The 20,804-nt window shown below is 33.9% G+C and overlaps 1 protein-coding gene across 12 annotated transcripts in view; it reads left to right on the top strand.

The window, feature by feature from the left end:
• The window catches only part of LOC113038881 (mitogen-activated protein kinase 10), a 58,447-nt gene extending 37,853 nt beyond the window's left edge, over positions 1-20,594 (top strand). For 4 of the 12 annotated variants that reach the window (XM_026196650.1, XM_026196649.1, XM_026196655.1 and 1 more), the window contains 7 exons: positions 2,372-2,443; positions 7,037-7,219; positions 9,353-9,477; positions 10,960-10,983; positions 12,833-12,896; positions 13,532-13,609; positions 18,704-20,594. In XM_026196650.1, the coding sequence (XP_026052435.1) occupies positions 2,372-2,443; positions 7,037-7,219; positions 9,353-9,477; positions 10,960-10,983; positions 12,833-12,896; positions 13,532-13,609; positions 18,704-18,846 (689 nt within the window). In that variant the 3' untranslated portion in view covers positions 18,847-20,594. Of the gene's footprint in view, positions 1-434; positions 507-2,371; positions 2,444-5,182; positions 5,846-7,036; positions 7,220-9,352; positions 9,478-10,959; positions 10,984-12,832; positions 12,897-13,531; positions 13,638-18,698 lie in introns of those variants that run through there. The other 8 variants (XM_026196658.1, XM_026196651.1, XM_026196657.1 and 5 more) reach the window with 8 other exon arrangements.
• The last annotated feature ends 210 nt before the right edge of the window (positions 20,595-20,804 follow it).

The following is a 20,804-nucleotide window of genomic DNA, read 5'->3' as shown; positions in this document are numbered from 1 at the left end:
GCTTTCAATTAAAACAGCTCAAACTTAATTTTAGTCCAGGACTGGCTTATTAAACTTTGTCTGTAAAACCAGGGGAGATTTGAGGGTGGGAAAATGAGTTCAGTACTTAGATTTCTTGCTAACCTGCTGTTAATTTTCTGAAACACTAACAGATTTCACTGCTTGAGAACACAAATAACACATTAATACCCTAAGGACCGAAATGTTAGTGTGTATATTTAGAGTATGGGGGAAGCAGAGAGAGGTCAGGCTATGGATTTCCTGCCACAAATGGTCCTCCCCGAGGTCTGACCCCAGCTCTTACTTTGATCTGAGCAGTTGTGGAATAATCAGCTCACGTTATTATTTCTCTCTCCATCGCTCATGACGGTTTGTGCAAACACTAACCTCTCTTTTTTTCCTTCGCTCTCTTTTTCTCGCTTCTGTGCCTGCAGTGGATATTTGGTCAGTTGGTTGCATCATGGGAGAAATGGTGCGCCACAAAATCCTATTCCCCGGCAGGGACTGTATCCTTCATGAGTGGATCTACAGTTTTATCAAGCAGAATAAAGCTGTAGAATTCTTAATATGACACCAATTTCACAGCGTTATATTTTAATCTCGAAATAGACTGAAAGACAGATCATTTTTTCATTCCACACAAAACAGTAAAGTTTATTTGTTTAATTTTATTAATTTGAAACTTTTTCTTATATTTTTTTAGTGATGCACCATCAATATGTAATAATAATAACATTTATCATATACATTAAAATACATATGTAAACAAAAACTTTTATTTTGGATGTGATTAATCGCGATTAATCGTTTGACTATATATATAAGAACTCATTTTATGAGTACTATTTTTTTTAATGGTTTTCATGATTTTGTGGTCCACATCCACCTGACTGGACCAGTGTTCATCTGTCCAGGCATAACTAATCGTTTTCTTCTGTAATTCTTCTAACCTGCAGGTTTTGCTTAGGTTTTCGTATTGTAGATATGTAGCCTATAGCTTCAAGATCCATATGCTGTTTGAATCTCTTTTTCTCACTTTATAACACTCGCTCTTTCCCCTCATTCCCTTCAGTCCTCTATGATTACTGAAGATTTTGTTCATTAGGATGCTGTGGGATCACTGTCTGATGTGTTTTTGAGTCGGATGTGGCGGCCTTGCACCTCTCCTCAGCACATTGTAGTCATTTGTCTCTTAATAGGAAGCAGTTTTTGCTTAATTGGCATTCAGAGATAGCGAAACTCGTGAAACAATGATACAGTCTCCCTCTCCATTCACTCATTAGGTTGAACTTTATTCATTTATTTAGCCATTTTGCTTTCAGTTGCTGCTTTCCTAGAGAATTCAGTTATAATTATAGTTAAGTTAGTAGAAGAGCAGTGCTTGTTTTCAGCTCTCTGAACTGCAATCAAGGTATCGATCCTATAGACCAAGCTTGGCTTATTTGGTTCTTTTTAAAAACTCATTAACACATGCTTGAGTGAACTTCTTTGCTGTGCTGTTTCATCAATAGCTCTTACATGGTCAGAATCTACAGGGTGTTCTTTACCAAAGCCTGATTTTAAGGTAACACTTTATTTTAAGGTGTCCTTGTTACACAAGTTACATGTACTTACTATTATTATAACAATTAATTATTCATAATTACATGCAAGTAACCCTAATCCTAACCCTAACCATAAAGTAAGTACATGTAGTTAATTAATTCTTAGTACTTAAATGTATAATTATTACACTGTAACGAGGACACCTTAAAAAAAGTGTAACCTTACTTAACATCTTCACTTTGGTTGCATTTAACTTTGCACCTGATATGCAAAAATTTGCCCTTGATTTTTTTTTTTCTCTATCACATTCTCCTACCCTCTTTTAGATTGCTAACATAGACGGCTTTAATCTCCTCGTTTAATAATAAATTAGAATACTTAATACTTGAATATTGCATTATCTGTGAGTTCATAAGTCAGATTTGGAAAGAAATGGAGTCGTTGATGTCACTTTGAATACTTTCAGTCAGTACTCTTTATAAAGCTGTTCAGCAGCCTGAAGAGATAGCATTTTAAAGCATATATGTCAAAGGTTGTACTGAAATGTAGACAGCTAAACTTCTTTTTTATAAAATACCATCTTTTTGTAAATTTCAGTGGCAGATTTGTATGTACGCATGGGATATTCTTTGTAAAAACATGAATAAAAGCAGTTAGCTTAGCAACATGCTAATGAGCAACTCCATTGGAATTAATTGAATCGAGCATCTGAGTTGCTTGTAAATCCGGTTATAATATTGAAATATACAATGCATGTGTGATTTTTTGTGGTAGGCCTATATTAAGTGTCTGTTTGTGTGTTGCATGCGTGTTGTGTGTGCTGTAGTGGACATGTGGTCTGTAGGATGTATCTTTGGGGAAGTTATAAGAGGAACAGTGCTGTTTCCAGGGACAGATCGTATCCTTCCCATCTGTCTGTTCTCCAATCCTCACTGCTGTCTCCATTCATATTTTACTTGCCAAATATGACCTAATATTTAATAATTTTATATACAATTGTTCAAAAAGTTTGGGTCCGGTAAGATTTTTTTGTATGTGTTTGTATCTTATGTAAGCCTATATTGTATCTTATGCTGAATTATTTGACAAAAAATACAGTAAAACTAAGTAAATAAAAAAATATATAAATATTCTTTTTTATTATTTATATATATTTTATATATATATATATATATATATATATATATATATATATATATATATATATATATATATATATATATATTTTTTTTTTTTTTATAAATATTTAGTTCAAATATAATTGTTTTATATGTTAATATATTGTACAATGTATTTATTCCTGCTATAGCAGGGAACCTTAATGATTCTTTTAGGATTCTTTGATGGATTGAAAGGTCAGAAGAACAGTATTAATTTATTTTGCGTGTTAAATATGAAATTAAAAATGTTATGTATGTATGTATGTGGATATATACACACAGACATAAAGAGCAGCGTTTGTTTAAAATTGACTTTTTTAACATTATAAATTCCACAGCTGTCAATTTGATCAATTTAATTAATTCTTAATTTATAATAATAATAATAATAATAATTAACACACACACACACACACACAAACACACACGCACACGCACACACACACACACACACACACACACATATATATTCAGTGTGAAAATCACTTATTCACTTATACTTAGGTTTATACTTAGGTAGGTTCAGCAAGAAAAAATTCATTTGATAAAATGTATTACAAATACTCTTTTGGAATGAGTAAATGATGACAAAAATGTCATTTTTGGTTGGGTGAACTACAACTGGGTGAACTAAGTGATTTTCTTAATTTTATTATTATTACTGTGAAAATATGAAATTATTTCTTTAATAAAATGATACTCTAAATAATAAACTAAAACCGCCAGTAGGTGGTGGTAAATGTCTTAATGATTCAGTCATTGAGTCATTTATCCATTCATTTAATTCGTTCAAATGGCTGATTCATTCAGGAGTGAAGTAAATGCTTCTTTATGAATGGTTCATTGAATCATTAGGTTTGTTCGACTTGAAGCGTGTCATCACCATCATCAGACCGATCGGTGTGTGACATCAAAGTACTGCAAGAGTTTATAGATCAATCGACTCGTTGTGCCTTTGAATCACTCTCGTGGTACTTTGATGTCACACCGATCGGTTTGTGCAGCGCCACTTCAAAGCCAATGGCCAATGGTTCAAAGAGCCAAATGGTTCACCCAATTCATTCAAAACGTGGATTAAGAAATTATATGCTGCTGTGGGTTGCTCAGGGATGAACAGTTCTGATTTGTCTGATTTAACAATGTGTCTAAAGTAACACAATATTAATTTCTTAATGAACTGTTGTATAAGATGAGTATCACATTTGCACTCGTGTGATATTGCCTACAGCTCTTGGATATTTCTTAACTATGTAATGTAAATATGAGAAAAAAATTCAAACTGACATTTTGCCCTATATCTTGAAATTTAGGGATATTCTCTAGGCTCTAGGCTAAGTTGTTTCCCTGCCTCATATTAGTCATCAATCGACTGTATGAAATGGCAGATGATCCACATAGTTCTGGGGCGGGGCAATGCGTTAAATGTGTTAATAATTTTAACTAATAAATATATATATATATATATATATATATATATATATATATATATATATATATATATACAGTACAGACCATTCTTTGTGTTTGTTTACATTCTTTGAGTTTGGACACACCTTCTCATTCAAGGAGTTTTCTTTATGTTCATGACTATGAAAATTGTAGAGTCACACTGAAGGCATCAAGGGCTATTTGAGCAAGAAGGAGAGTGATGGGGTGCTGCGCCAGATGACCTGGCCTCCACAGTCACCGGACCTGAACCCAATCCAGATGGTTTAGGGGTGAGCTGGACCGCAGACAGAAGGCAAAAGGGCCAACAAGTGCTAAGCATCTCTCGGGGAACTCCTTCAAGACTGTTGGAAGACCATTTCAGGTGACTACCTCTTGAAGCTCATCAAGAGAATGCCAAGAGTGTGCAAAGCAGTCATCAAAGCAAAAGGTGGCTACTTTGAAGAACCTAGAATATGACATATTTTCAGTTGTTTCACACTTTTTTGTAATGTATATAATTCCGTATATAATTCCACATGTGTTAATTCATAGTTTTGATGCCTTCAGTGTGAATCTACAATTTTCATAGTCATGAAAATAAAGAAAACTCTTTGATTGAGAACGTGTGTCCAAACTTTTGGTCTGTACTGTATACACACACACACACACAATAGCAAATATGATACAATTTTTGAAAACTCCTCGAACACAGGAATCTGATAGAAACATACCTGTTTTTTATTACACTCATCATTTAACCTGATTTTGGAAGGTATCTGTAGAAAGAAAGCCGCTGGGCAGCTGTTCAGCTCCTCAGACGTGTGATGAGATCACAGGGGGAGTGATACGGGCCGGGCTTTGTGTTTTGGGTAGGAGGCAGTGGGCCGTCCCTGCAGGATGATGTAATGTGGTCCTGGCTGCCACGGCCCTTTGAACCAAAACCCTGCTTTGTGGAAATAATGGGAAGCCTGGGGAGCAAATGCAGTCATGTGACTTCCCAAGGACAACTGGGCTACCATGACAACATCCATTTCCCCCTCTGTTGCTAGGCACCCATAGAGACGTCTTCAGGATCCATTCTCTCCAGGCCGACTCAGACCTATGTGCTGTAAAAATGCTGTAAAAATGCCAGCAGTCTCCCTCTCTCCCCATTCCTGCGCCCTCTCATTTCCCACCGCTACACTTCTGTGATAGTGACACCAACGAGAAGATCGCTGTGAGAAATGTCATTTCAGAAGAACAGAGATGCAGTTCAGATTTATTAAGACTTGTTTGATCTGGTGAATAACAGACTTGTTTGATTTGTATATACGCCGAAAGTTCTTTAATGTTTTCGAAAGAAGTCTCTTATGCTCACCATTGTGCATTTGTGTAATGACAATACAGTAAAAACAGTAATATTGTGGAATATTATTACAGAACTGTGAAAGAACTCTTTTCTGTAATTTATTCATCATTACTCCAGTCATCAGTGTGAAATAATCTTTCAGAAATCTTTCTAAAATGTTGATTTGCTGTTTAAGAATGTATTATTATCATCAGTATTGTAAATAGGTTTGGGGTAAGGGATTGGAAGGGATTTTTTTTTTTTTTTACTCAATCACAACTGACAGTAAATTGTACATTAAAGTAAAATGTAGAAACATTTTTCTTTCTATACAGTTTCTATTCTAAATGCTGTTCATCAATGAATCTTGAGGAGAAAAAAAATTGTATTACGGTTTTCAAGATTGCTTATAATAAGAACCATTATTAATGAATGGACAAATAATAACTGAGCACCAAATCAACATATTCAAATGATTTCCGAGGGATCATGTGACACTGAAGATTGAATAATGATGCTGAAAATTCAGTTTTGCATCACAGGAATAAATTACATGTTAAAATATATTCAAATTCTTTTCAATTGTAATTTTGTAATATTAAATTGTACTGGTTTTACTGTATTTGTGATCAAATAAATGTAGCCATGCGTTGCATTATAGACTTGACTAGATAGTTTAGTTTATTTTTTAAGTGTATTTTTTTTTTTCAACTAATGCAAATGTTGGAGTAAAACTCTGCATTTGAACATGTAATAGCAATTACTTAAACTAATGACAAACGTTTGGGTGGCATTACACAAATATTTCCACATAGTGATGTAGACATGTGGGGGCGTGTTTGAATGAGCTGTTTTAGGGCTGTGTGGAAGAGTCTTAACTTTGATAAAGAATATCTCTTTGGTTTTGAGACTTCAGTCTTTGTAACTTTACAGATCTTCTTCATGCACCAAGAGCTTGTAACACTCCAAAGAGAAAGAAAACATTGAAATCGCATCATATGACCCCTTTAACAGTAAATATTGCAAATATTAATAAATGCATCCTTGGTGTGCATAAGAGACTCATTTCAGCAAAAAATCTTACCAGAGAGTCTTATGCCAGAATGCAAACACATATTGAAAATGTAATATTGGATCTTATGGAGTCTAATATGAAGTAAAATTGGCATTCTCTTGATTGTGATGACTCAGCTGATGATTTAACTCGAATATCATCCATATTATTATCTTATGTATTGATTTGGTTTCTTTTTGTTTATTTAAACAACAAATCCAGGCCTTTTCCCCACTCCGGGGCTAATTAGGACCCCTTCGAGTGTTTTAACCTTTACTGATTTAGCTTTAATTATCCTGGAGGGGAAGTGTAATCAAACTTTATTTTATTACCGATGGCATTTCTAGGCTCACAGCACTTGCTTTTATTTTTGTCTTGTGTAATCATGTTAGAATAATCAAATTATGTCGTTATCTTCATTTTATACTCCATTTAAATTAAAAATATCATGTGTAATGCATAAACAGCCAGCCTGAGGGTCGTACGCAGGTGTTTTTTTTCCATGACTCCACCCACTTTCAGACATCGACCAATGGAATAAGGTTATCGAGCAGCTCGGCACACCCTCTCCTGAGTTCATGAAGAAACTGCAGCCGACGGTGCGTAACTATGTGGAGAACAGGCCAAAATACGCCGGCCTGACCTTCCCCAAACTCTTCCCTGATTGCCTCTTCCCTGCAGACTCGGAGCACAACAAACTCAAAGGTAAGCCAGAGTTTACGCACTTTTAGTTGTAAGCATGTTCTCTGGCATACAAACAATTGTCAAGTACTGTCACAGTATTTTGTGTGTTTGTAGCTTGAGATTGAATCTCATGAAAACTCTTTAAAAAAAGTTCTGATAAAATAAAATAAAAATAAATACAAAAATGAAAGTTTTGTAAAAAAATAGATAAATAAATAAATACACACATACATACTTACTGACTTCGTATAAAGAAAACAAAACCTAATTTATGACCAATTTCAAGAATAATTCATTTTCAAGAATATATATAAACATTTTAATGTGGAAAAATATATTATTAATAATTATAGAGTACATTTAAAAGCCATTTCCTTGTGAAATGAACTCTAAAATACTGCTAGGATCATTAAAAAAAAAAAAATCTAGTGGGTGAACACTAATATAATCAGTTTGAGTCATCTCTTTGTTATTTTCCTGGTATGCCTGCATGAATCAGGCAGCTATTTCCTTCCCATTTGTGAAATTGAGAGACGTTTCTTAAATTGTGCTCAGAGCTGTTGTTCTTCAGGGGAAAGCAGAGAAGAATCGTGAGCTTTTGATATGAAAATTGCGTGGAGGAGTTTATTCTCAGTGAAAGACATCACAGGCAGATGCTGAATGTTTTACAGTTTGGGAAACAAAAGGGATATAAGGCAGTGCCTGTTATTCAAGGCTCCATGAACTGTTCTGGGTGTGAGAGAAAAACAAGGACAACTGAGAGACTGAAATATTATTTTAATGTTATTTTATTTAATTTTGTTGATTTATTTAATTTTATGACATTTTGTCATTTAATTTTGTGCATGATGCTTAATTTCGTGCCATTTTGTTATTTCATTTTTGTGCATTTTATTTATTAATTTTTATTTAATTTAATTTTGTCATTTTATTTTTGCATATTTTATTTATTTATTTATTTATTATATCAGTTTGCATTTGTTTTACTTTTTTTAATTGGATTTAATTTTTCATTTTGTAATTTTAATGTCCTTTTATTAGATTTAAACTTGGCATTTTAATTTAAATTTGCAATTTGTAATTTTTTTGACAATTCGTGAGGTCAGGTTGCATTTAGATTTTATTATTTAATTTAATTTATTTTGTTTGATTTTATGAAATTTTATTTTGCCATTTTATTTTATGTAATTTTATTTGGTGTCATTTTAATTTTATTTTAGTGCTTTTCAATTTTATTTTTATTTTATTTTATTATTATTTATTTTATGTAATACATTTGATTTTGTTTTGTGTTTCAGTTAGATTTTATTATTTGAAGTATTTTTTTGCCTAATCTATTGTTATTTAATTGTATTTTTTATTTTTTTATTTCATGTAATTTAAAAAAATATATATTTTAACTTTTTGGGTTATTTGTGATCAGCAATTTGACTACAAAGAACCATAACAGTTTCTGTTATGTTTATCAAACACGTTCACATGACAAATTGATATTGAAAGCCAGAAAGGGGGAGCGAGACAGAGAGAGAGAGAGAGAGAGAGAGAGAGAGATCTGCAGAAATCGGTGTCGGCCATTTTGAAGCGGTCCAGCCGGTGGCAGAGAGAAGAGAGAGATATGGGTGAATGCTGTAAGAGGAGAGAGAGAAAGAGCCTGACTTTATACAGCTATTTATAGAGCAAGAAAGTGAGGGATGCAGAGAGCGTACAGCGGTGGAGAGGAAGAGAGGGAAGGAGAGTGTGATTTTCCAGTGCCCTTGCAAAGAGAAATAGAGGAGAAATAGAGGATGAAATGTGAAGATGGTGAGATGTTTGCACCGAATTCTTCTAAAACATCTGTAATCAGCAATAATTCTGTTTCCTTCCTTAATAAATGTCCCTGTTCTGATTCTGTTCCAATAACAATATATGTAACATACAGTATCTGTTCACCAAGTCTGCATCTGTATGAACAGAAATGCAGTACTGTGAAATGCTGTTGCTACCGGTTATTCATAATGATAATTAATTATTATAAGTGCTCAGTTAATAATGGTTCTCATCATCACAGTTTCTGCAGCAAAAGCATGTGACACTGAAGACTGGAGTTATGATGCTGAAAATTCATACCATGGAATAAACAACAATTTCTACGGTGTGTTGTGATGTGTTTTACAGCGAGTCAGGCCAGAGACCTGCTGTCTAAGATGCTGATCATTGATCCCGCTAAGCGGATATCAGTGGACGAGGCCCTGCAGCACCCCTACATCAACGTGTGGTACGACCCGGCCGAGGTGGAGGCAGTGAGTATCTGTCCCACTACTGCTGGCCACTGCATGTCTTTACTTTAGCCTCCTGAGACCTACTCGCTAAAAGTTTGCTCATATTTAGTATTTTGAGTCATCTTTTTCTACATGATTGGACCGATCATGATATCCTCCATCACTAATAACTGATTGAATATGTGTGAGGAATGCTGTCATGTAATGCACAGCACTGTAAATTACTACCAATCAATATGACATATTGTAGATGTAAGGCTTTTCAGGGCTAATAAAATGCATGGAAATATTTCAAAATGAAACATTCAGGTTAGATTTAATTTAATAAAATATATAAAAATATGAATATGTATTTATTTTGTTGTTTGCTTGCTTGTTTGTTTTAGTTTATTTGTTTTCATTTTCACATTTATTAAATAGTAATACATTTTATTATTCATAAAATATTATGTATTAAATTACATTAGGTTGCATGTAAACCAAGTCTCAGTTTTTTTTATATATATATTTATTCAGATCAAAATATATATATTTTTTAATTTGATTTACACAGTACAAATTGTGTATTGTTTTTATTTTCTTTATTTATATTTTATTAATGATTGTGAATGAAACTCACCACATTAGGTTATACCAAATAATTTTTTTTTAATTGCATGCACTTCCACCAAGACTCAATGTTTTGTTTTTTGCTACATTTATTCAGATCAAAATATATAAAATAGGTTATACCAATATATATATATAATTTTTATATATTTATCTCATTTTACTAATTTATTTTATATATATATATATATATATATATATATATATATATATATTTTTTTTTTTTTTTTTTTTTGGGGGGGGGGGGGGGTTGGTTTTCGTATGGTGAAATATAAATATAAGGACTAATATTTTATATAATATTATATGATATAGATCTAATAGATCCATACTCAATAGTTGATATCATTCTCAGGGTCTATGTTGCATTTGTTGAGTTTGTAAATGTTTGTGGTTGATTCTGGGGACCTTCATCAGTTTGAGAGGACACAAGAAAGGAGTAAAAATAAAATAACAGAAAGTTGTCCTGTTCTTTGATGAAGATTTCTAAACATTCAGTAAGCATTTATTACTTCTATTCACACGTCCCCTTCTGACAAACAGCTTGTTCTTGTCTAAAGTTTGTGTCTGTAATGTTTCAAAGGGGTTTCAAGGACGCAACGGGTCTGCTTTTCTTGTTCTAGAAAGTACAGAACACAAAGTCCTGAACAACAGAGGAAAACATGTAACAAAAAATACCAGCTCACATTTACTGTCTGTAAATATCTGTTAGCAGATGTCATTTTGTGTGAACATACCACTTTTCTGTTGACCCAAATATGAATCAAAAATACTAATCTGATAGAAAATCTGACATTCAATAGCAAATAATTTGTTTTAATAACCCATGAGCATCATTATGATTAGTGTGATTCTTTTCTCCTTCTCTCTGGTGTTTCTCTGTCTCTGATGAAGGCCAGGAATCAGCAGATATCCATGGTAAATAAAGACCATTCCACACTTAGGAAACCCCCTCATCTCAAATCACTCACACACCGATCTCTTTGTAACACACACTGACGTCTAGAACTCAAAAACAGACAGAGATTTCCCTGAAATTTGCACAGTGTGTATTTATGTGTGTGTACTGTGTACTAATCTTGTAGAATGTTTGAAAGGAATAATACGATTAAATTCTGTGTTCAAGTAACATTTAGAGGCAATAGAATAGAATAGAATAGAATAGAATAGAATAGAATAGAATTCTGAGGAGGTTTAAAGTTTAAGGCACCAGAAAACCTTGAATTCCATCAATGTGTGATTGGTGGTTTCAGCAAATGGGAGTCCAAACTATAATCAAACCCTAAATTATTGATTTTTATGATGATGTTATGACATCTCTTAGGTCAACCAGTTAACAAAAGGCCATCCAATCACATTGAACAAACCGACAGAATCGTTAATTCACTTTTAGATAGATTTACTCAGTGGAAAGGCGGTAGAAATGACTCACCTGTGTGCTTTGTGTAATCAGCTAATATACTTCAGATGAATCTTGCATATTATTGTGCAATAAGGAATCCCAGTTTCCATAATACTCCATTCAGTGCCATTTATATCTCTTCTTCTTAATTCTCTATGGCTTGTTAAAAAACCTAGTGAGCTGCATATACACAGTAGACAATATTTTTGGCAGCAGCACAGGAAGATCTGAAATGCTGCTGAGGTTTGCAGTCTAGTTAGGCTGCTCACTAGGTTCTGAGACGCAGCCTGTGTTTCTCATGTCTCTGTCTTAACCTCAAACCTGACGGTGGAGTTTTCTCTGCTTTTCTGTCCTACTAATGGTGGTGTTTGGTCCTTATTTACTAAGTTCTTACTGTTGAACATGTCAACTGCATGTGCGAGTGGTGCTAACACTTTACATTACAGTGTTCATGTTTTTTTGACATAAAAAAATATTATTAGTTATGTAAATGATTGTTAAAGTGTAATATGCAATTTACTCTGAACACTGTAATGTAACATATTAACCCAGATATTTGAACATTAGAAAATATCATACTGTATGTAGTGCTGTGTTCTGATCGTGGTTTATGCAAGATGAAAAGCATTGCATCAAATAAGTGACTCTGCAGGAGCAAATGTAAATTTAGACATTTTAAGTATGGAAGCCCGTTTCCACCATGGAATAAAAATATTAAAAATGCAATTTTTTTATATTTCCTTTTCTCGCAATTCTGAGAAAAAAAAAACTATGTATAAAAAGATATAAAATCAGAATTACGAGATAGAATTCCAAGAAAAAGGCAGAATTGTGAGAAAATTACGAATCACAATTATATTTTTTATTATTATTAATAAAACAATTTTTTAATTATATTAGTTAATATTATTATTATTATTTTTTATTATTAATTATTTTAATTTTTTTTATTCCATGCCGAAAACAAAAAACACTGAATGTAAACTAAGAATTGTAAAAAAAATAATAATAATAATAAAGAAAAAAAAAAAGATTTGTGATATAAACTGAATTCTGAGTTTAAATCTTGCAATTATGCCTTATTCTACAATTATTATTATTTATTTATTTTTTAATTGCAAGGTTCTATTTTGCATTTCTTAGAGAGGGAAAAAAAAGATCTGAACTGTGAGATATAAAGTCACAATTTTTGTATTTTTTTTAATTCAGTAGTGGAAACAGGCTTCCATAATAAAGCATGTATTTTTAATAGTAAGAGGATTTATGATTAAGGACCAGCAATGATACGTTTAAGACAGAAGACACTCAGTGTTTCTGATTTTGATGGGGAAGGATTAAATCTGTTTCTCTCTCTCTCTGTCTCAGCCTCCTCCACAGATCTATGATAAACAGCTAGATGAGAGGGAACACTCGATTGATGAATGGAAAGGTAGGCCTTGGTTTGGAGCTCTCTGCATGTGGACATCACATAACTCACAGCCCACAGACACATGAAGAGATGAAGCTGTAAATCACTCCCGCACACAGCTGTTTTTCTACGAGGGCGGCCGCTCTCCATTGACTTCTGTTGTTACTGAGATACAGGACTATTTATACTGAGATCATGCTAGTTTCTATCCTCAGATGCTAAAACTTTATTTGAATGAACCTAAAGTATGTACCGTATTTTTCGGACTATAAGTCGCACCTGAGTATAAGTTGCATCAGTCCGAAAATACGTCATGATGAGGAAAAAACATATATAAGTCGCACTGGACGATAAGTCGCATTTATTTAGGACCAAGAACCAACAGAAAACATTACCATCTCCAGCCGCGAGAGGGCTCTCTATGTCTTCAGTGTAGACTACAGGAGCACTGAGCAGCATAAAGCGCCCTCTCGTGGCTGGAGACGGTAATGTTTTCTGTTGGTTCATTTCTCTTGGTTCATGTCATATTAAATCTGATAAATAAATCGCACCTGACTATAAGTCGCAGGACCAGACAAACTATGAAAAAAAGTGTGTCTTGTCTGGAAAATACGGTACATAAATGTGCTCTTTCTCTCTGTTTTTTTCTGGCTCAGAGCTCATCTATAAAGAGGTGATGAACTTCGAGGAGAGAACAAAGAATGGTGTTGTGAAGGGACAGCCCTCTCCCTCAGGTACTCTCTGTGCATAAGCTATGCTTCTGTAAGTCAATTTAAAGTGATTTCCGCTGTTTATGAGAAACCCTCCCATTGTGGTTGCTTCATTTGTCCCTGTCCCCCTCTCATCCCGTCCGTGTGACTGGAACGGAGCACGTCCTGAGTGTGATTACGTGCTAGTTGTTCAGTCTGTCCTTGACAATGTTAGTGTCTGTTGTTGTGGTCTTTGCTGAAATTAAGAAAAGGTGCTGTGAGTGATTTCTCCCAATACTTTCTGCTACGAAACAAAACCCCGCCCCTAAAGACATTCCAACTAAAGTGCACAGTGATTGACAGGCAGAAAGTGTTTCTGATTGGCTTAAAAAGTTTGGGTCTCTCCAAAAGGGTGTGAATTAGGAGAACTATTTTAGTTTGTCAGATTGAAGGTGTGTGGTATATAACAAACAATGATACGAAAACACGCTTACAGCATCTTTAGGAAAATTGCTTTATTACACTCTATTTATTTTAGCCTATTATTATTATTAGACTTACAGAATTACAATTGATCTTTCACTAAGACCTGCCTTAAAAATGAAATCCACCATTTTCTCAAAAAAGATATTATGTTGCAATTCAGTAAAATATATGTTTAAAGTTTTTCTCTTTCTTTCTTTCGTTCTTTCTATCTATCTATCTATCTGTCTATCTATAATTTTATTATTCAGTTGATTCTTTGAAGTTTTTTCACTTTTTTGTTTGTTACTCTGTAATTAAACATATTTTAAGACAAGTGCCAGATAAAACTGCTTTGTGGCAGCAAAATTCAATTTAGCTGACATAAAAATAATATCTATCCAATTTTTCTCCAGCATATATTTTTACATTCTTTAAAGTTAACAAGAATCAACTAGGGGGCAGAGCTTAGTGAATATTTATTATTATTATTATTATTTTTTTTTTTCATTATGTAAATGAACTCTGCAGCAATGTAAAAATATTATAGTAAGAGTATAAAAAAAATGCACACATTTATTCTTGCATTTAAAACTAAATGTTGGGAACTGACATGCAATGTTTAAATGTGTTTGTGTTTTTATAATTTATTGTATATTTGCCACTGTATATGCATACGTTTCATAATTAAGGTGGGAGTCCATGGTGTCTGATTTCATCATTTTACAAAAATCATAGTTCAGACAAGTCTGAAATATTTGTAGGATTTAGTTTGCTGATTGACTGGGCGAAGAGGCTTTTCTTTTGAGGTTTGTGGGATGTTGAGTTCCAGTGTGTGTGTTTGACCTGTAGATGGCAGCACTTGTGTGTGTGTGTGTGTGTGTGTGTGATTGCATGTCTGCAGTCCTGCAGCACTGAGAAGATGATAGACAGTGACTCCAGCTGCAGATCCTCATGTTTGCTTATTAAGAAAGATCTGTTTTCTAGCTGCTTATGGTTTTTTATATTGTTGGGGTGTTTGAATTTCTTTTTTTTCTTTTTTTGCTAGTGTTGTCCATCCTTTCTGGCCTCATTTTCTCTCTCTCTCTCTCTCTCTCTCATTCAGTCTCTCCACTTTGTAATTAAGTGCTTGTGCTGAAGAAAGCAGTCGCAATGCAGCTCAGTATTTCACAGCAGTGTGGGTCAGTGTGTTAAATCAGCACATATTCAGTTCAACTCAGTTTCATATATCACATATGATTTTAAAACAGCTTTACAAACTGTAGACTTTAGTCTTATGAAAAGTGTTCTAGTTGTATTTTTCTGACAGCTCCAGAGCAAATAAACGGCAGGTTGTTTACTGTACAACATACGTAGATCAGATGACTATAAACATGCCTGATTGATAGTGCTTCTAGATGTCCTGCTCCAGCAGTGGGGGGGTTGTTTATGTAGCGTCCCGTACTAAACAGTGATTCAGTGTGTTTAGTTAAACCTGCAGAACTGGACTGGGGTTCAAATAAATCCTGGTTCCCTTCCTGTTTTCTTGAGGATCTGGGAGTCTGAGATGCTGCGGAAGCTGTAGGAAGCTTCATCCTGTAGTGTAGGAGGGAGATTTATGGAGGTCTCTGGGGCGCTGGAGGTGTCCTTTGTGGGGGATGACTGCAGGATTCTGTTAAGTGAGAGAAGAGTGATGTAGCTGAAAGTCTGTTTTTCCACTCGAGTGGTCACTGAAATCAGATGTGTGGGATATACATGATGCTGTTTACTGTGAGGGGGAATTGTGGGTAAAGAAAAACCGGGGCAATTTGACAAGAGGAGCCGGAGGGCAGAGTTTCTGAGATAGATACATAATAAATGGGCATTAGACACCCAGAAAATCAGTATAGGTCATCTTGGAATTCAAGTTAGTCCAAACACCCTCCAAAAAAACCCAGTCTAAGCTGGTTTAGCTGGTTTAATATGATTTCTTGTACTGGCCAAGCTGGTCTCCCAGATTGACCAGCTGAAAAGGTTAGGTCAAAATTAAGATTTTTTTTTTTTTTTTGGTCTGGTCTAAAATTTGGTTTAGGAGTTTATTTACTGTATCTTTTAACTTTTTTTTAACTATATAATGACTGTTCTTTTTTTTTAGGATTTCAGCCTGTTTATTTAATATTTCATAATGTACACTATGGGCTCAGTCAAATTATTATTATTATTTTAAGAAAGTAAAGTAATAAAGCAGTTTAAGTTGTGTTCAGCAAGGATGCGTTAAATCAAAAGTGACAGTAAAAAAATATTTCAAAATGTTTCTGTATATATTCAAATTAATGCTGTTCTTTTGAACTTTCTATTAATCAAAAAGCCAGAATAAAAGCCACAGTTTACACAAAAATATAATATTTTTTATTATTATTATTCAAATTTATATGAATCAGAAATGTTTCTGAAGCAGCAAATCAACATATTAGAATAATTTCTGAAGGATCATGTGGCACTGATGACTGGAGTAGGCCTGATGATGCTGAAAATTCAGCTTTGCATTAGGAATAAATTACATTTTAAAGTATATTAAAATAGAAAACAGGTATTTTAAATTATAATAATATTTCATAATATTACTGTTTTCTTGATCAAATAAATGCAGTCTTGGTAAGCAGGAAACAGAAGTTTTTGTCAGCTATTCAGATTTTGTGTGTGTGTGTGGCTAAATATTGCTGTTCTTATGTGCTGTGAAGTAACTGATGCTCTCAATGTGATGTGATGTGTAACTAGTGATCATATTGTGCTGGTCTGGCATATTTCTACAGAGAGAGAGAGAGAGAGAGAGAGAGAGAGAGACTAAAACAGACAGAGACCGTAACACTGACAGTTATTAAACGCCCTTACTGGGCCAAATGTCACCCACCCTCATCATTTTTTCTTCTCATTTTAAAGGGTAGCTTCCGCTTGCATCATTTATCATATAGTCTTTTTTGTTTTGTTTTTTGCTCTAGCCCCTCTCTGCAGTAACACTCCAAAACTACATGTTTGAAATGTTAATCTCAAACAAGGATGTGGGCAGTGTACTATGAAGTTATTATAAATCATGTTCACACCATTGAATAGGTATTAAAGAGCTGCCTTCTATTAAAACCAAAGAAGTAGGCAGTCATTCAAGTAAATTAGCTTGTACTGTTATCATAGGAAGCCGTTTAAGGGGTTATTTGTGTTTGATTTGTGGATTGGGCAGAGCTCCTGTTCAAACAGACTCGGTGAAGGATCTGAGGTTTTCTGGATAAAAAAATAGGGACATTTTGTCCTTTTTTTCAGGAGCCTTTATTTATGACTTCATGTAGATCATTAGCTCCACCTAGTGGTGGAAGATTTGCTTGATTTTTGTGTTTTCTAAAAACAGGTTTTGATATAAATTTTGTTTGCTCATGCATATGGGGTTAGGAATGTGAATATAACCTGCCCTAAACAGTTTTAGCTGCATAAATTAATATCTATAATCATACATCTTGTTGAGGAATGGTCTGTGATTACTTTTCTAATCTACCAGACTTATGATTACCAGTTAGCAGAAAATTAAATAAAGAAATAAAACATATAAATAGATTTATTTATATATAATGTCTAATTATATTTATTAGACTATTTCATGCTAAATTGTGAAAAAATGATCAAATGTTAAACACACACACAAACACACTTTTAAAAGTACTGATTAAATTTACTAATATTCTTTTTCAAGTTTATATGTAAAAAAGAAGAAAAGTACAGACACAGAAAGTAAATATTCTCAAGATAATATTGTGTGTGTATATATATATATATATATATATATATATATATATATATATATATATATATATATATATATATACAATGTATGAATAATATAATAGTATAGTGTAGTAGTATAGTAGTAATAGTATAGTATTAACTTAAAATTAGTGTAAAATTATTAGATAATTTTTAATATAAAATATTTTTATAAGGTAAGGTATAACCTAAGGCAATACTTTACACTCAATTATATATTTTCGTATAGGTTTCTATTAATTATTATTATTATTATTATTCAATATCTTATTAAATCAATTAGTTTAAATAATCATGTAATGTTCATTGATAAAAAAAACTTATATTAATAAAAGTATTTTTATTATATTAAATAAATACACTCCTATAGCTTGCTCTATTCTTTTTGTATTATGTCTGTTTTCTTTTTATATATTATATAATAATAATAATAATAATAATAATAATAATAAAACGTAGTATGTGTACTGCATTAAGCTAACTGAGACTTGTTATAGCACTTGTACATCATTGATATTTTGTTGATTTTGATTGCTTCCATTGTCCTCATTTGAAATTTGCTTTGGATAAAGTGTCTGCTAAATGTGTGTGTGTGTATATATATATAGGCTATATATAGTAAAATCGTTTATTCACATTGTGTTGTTAGAGTTCAAGGTTTTGATAAATATCTCAACATCCTACAATATCACCTCAGATCCAAACCCAGTCCATGGACTCCACCCTTAAGCAACCCGCTTTCATCCCTGTGGGAGATATTTATATAAATACTGTATGTGTGTGTGTACGTTTTATCGTTATTGTACTTTTTAATATTCAAAAGTATCTCTTCGCCCTGTAGAGGGCGCTGTGGCTCTGTTTCTTTTTTTCGTTGTAACCGTTTATCCCCCGTTACTTCCCTTAGCGCAGGTGCAGCCATGAACAGCAGCGAGAGCCTCCCCCCCTCCCCCTCCGTCAACGACATCTCCTCCATGTCCACCGACCAGACCCTGGCCTCCGATACCGACAGCAGCCTGGAGACCTCCGCCGGACCGCTGGGGTGCTGCAGGTGACTAACCGCCTGTCTGCGCAACCCCATGTTCTTCAGAAGGTGATCGGCACCCGAAAGAGAAATCCACAAACCTCGAAAACATGTAATTACGAAATAAATTAAAAAAGAGAAAAAAAGTCAATGTATACGTATAAAATAATGTATCGCGCGTAAATTACGACAAAGTGTGCATTTTCATTCAAAGAAACATCTGAATATGTATATTTATGAATCTTCACTAACGTTAGTTGCTTTGCTTTGAATCCCCCTCATATGGCATCCAAAAAAATAAGGAGACTTCGAAAAAGAAGAAAAAAATCGGGAATCTATGTAAAGTGTACATTGACTGGCTGATATCTAATACCTTGCGATTTTCTGTGCTTCACTCGATGTGGCAGGGTGGGCTTTTGTTTTAACGAGCACCGATCAACCCTTGTTTTCTGTGAAGGTTTTTAGCTCGTTCCGAAAGTTTTCGGACGGGCCGGTGTGTCTGTGTGCGATAATATAATATGTACAATGGCGCCCCCTATCTTTTGTATATATGTAATTGTGTACAGTTGTGAGGCGTTCTCAGAGTGGGACTGACGGCCAGTAGAGGGAGTATTTGCACACCTTGCCACATCACAGCTAATCACCTGTTTCCCTTTTGCCTGTAGTCTTGCATGGTCAGAGATAAAAGTAACTAAGCTAATTATACATATACCAATATAGAGAACCGTGTTTATATAGCATTTAAGGGTGAACGTGGGCGTTTCTGTCGCTCGACAGGAAGTGAGGCTGCTTTACAGGAAGCAATTGAGGGGTACAAGCACTGTCGCTGTCATTTTCTGCCTTTGTGTTCTCTGAAGCAGCCTTGCATGCTGTTCCGTCACCCTTGAAAGGTGTGTGTAACTAAAACGAATGCAGGTCGAGAGCATGAACCTCATCCTCACCTTTCATTCCTCGCAAACAAAATCTCATCACGAAACTCGTATTTTTGTGTTATCCGAAGGGAATCAACGAGCTTACTACCTAAATTTAAACTGGAGTTTATTTATTTAATGTCAGATCTGGGAAGTGCCTTTGAAATAATGCAGTTTCCTCCTCGAAAACACGAATATAGTAACGCGACGGCTCTGATAGAGGTTTTCCAGTCGGTGTCGGATGTTTTAGGTCTGTTTACCCAATCCCACAATCCCTTATTCATGTAAAGATCCTGCGTTAGATCCAAGTGTCTGATTTAAAGTCATTGTATGTTAAAAAGAGGCACCTAGACTTCTACATTTCTACACTGATCTGATATTAGCTCCAGATCTGAGAACTACAGTGGCTCTAAACAGTATTTCGACACTTAAAAACGTCATTGAAATATAAAATACAAGTCTGTTCTTCTCCAGTTCAGTCTGGTGCGGTTCATTTAATTAAACTAGGAACGTACCACTACCACAAAACATTTATGAGCAATATCTCATCTCAAGGCAACCATTTTAATATACTGTAAAACATGCTAGGTTTTTAAATGTGTCAAAATATGTTTTGGGGCCACTGTTTGTTGCAATGTAGCCCCACTCTTCACATTTAATTGTTACATAAAAAAAAAGACGAGTAATGTAGTCTTTCAAACACACATGGCTGATGTTTTTAGTATTAGGTAAAGATTAGCTTCATTGAATTAACATTATGCAGTACACAGTAATTTGAGCATATAATATTTAAGTTGTACGGTTTTGTTATGTACCTGTACTTGATCCGTGTACTAAACATTTTAATAAAGGGATGAAATACTCATGATTTTTTTGTTTGTTTATGTAACAGCTCTCATTTGCTAACTCATTCTCACCCAGAAACACTGTTTTAGTTCGTTCATTATTAGTGTTTCAATTATTTGTATTTTTCACAACACATTTATATTTTGCACTGCATGTTAATGTACGTGTGTTTCCACTTAAAGGAATAGTTCGCCCAAAAATGAAAATGTGTAAAATATATATACTCACCTTC

Source organism: Carassius auratus, chromosome 21, assembly GCF_003368295.1.
Source record: "Carassius auratus strain Wakin chromosome 21, ASM336829v1, whole genome shotgun sequence".
Classification (NCBI taxonomy): Eukaryota; Metazoa; Chordata; class Actinopteri; order Cypriniformes; family Cyprinidae; genus Carassius; species Carassius auratus.
Note: the sequence above shows the minus strand (reverse complement) of the source record. Positions and strands in the feature narration are given on the sequence as shown.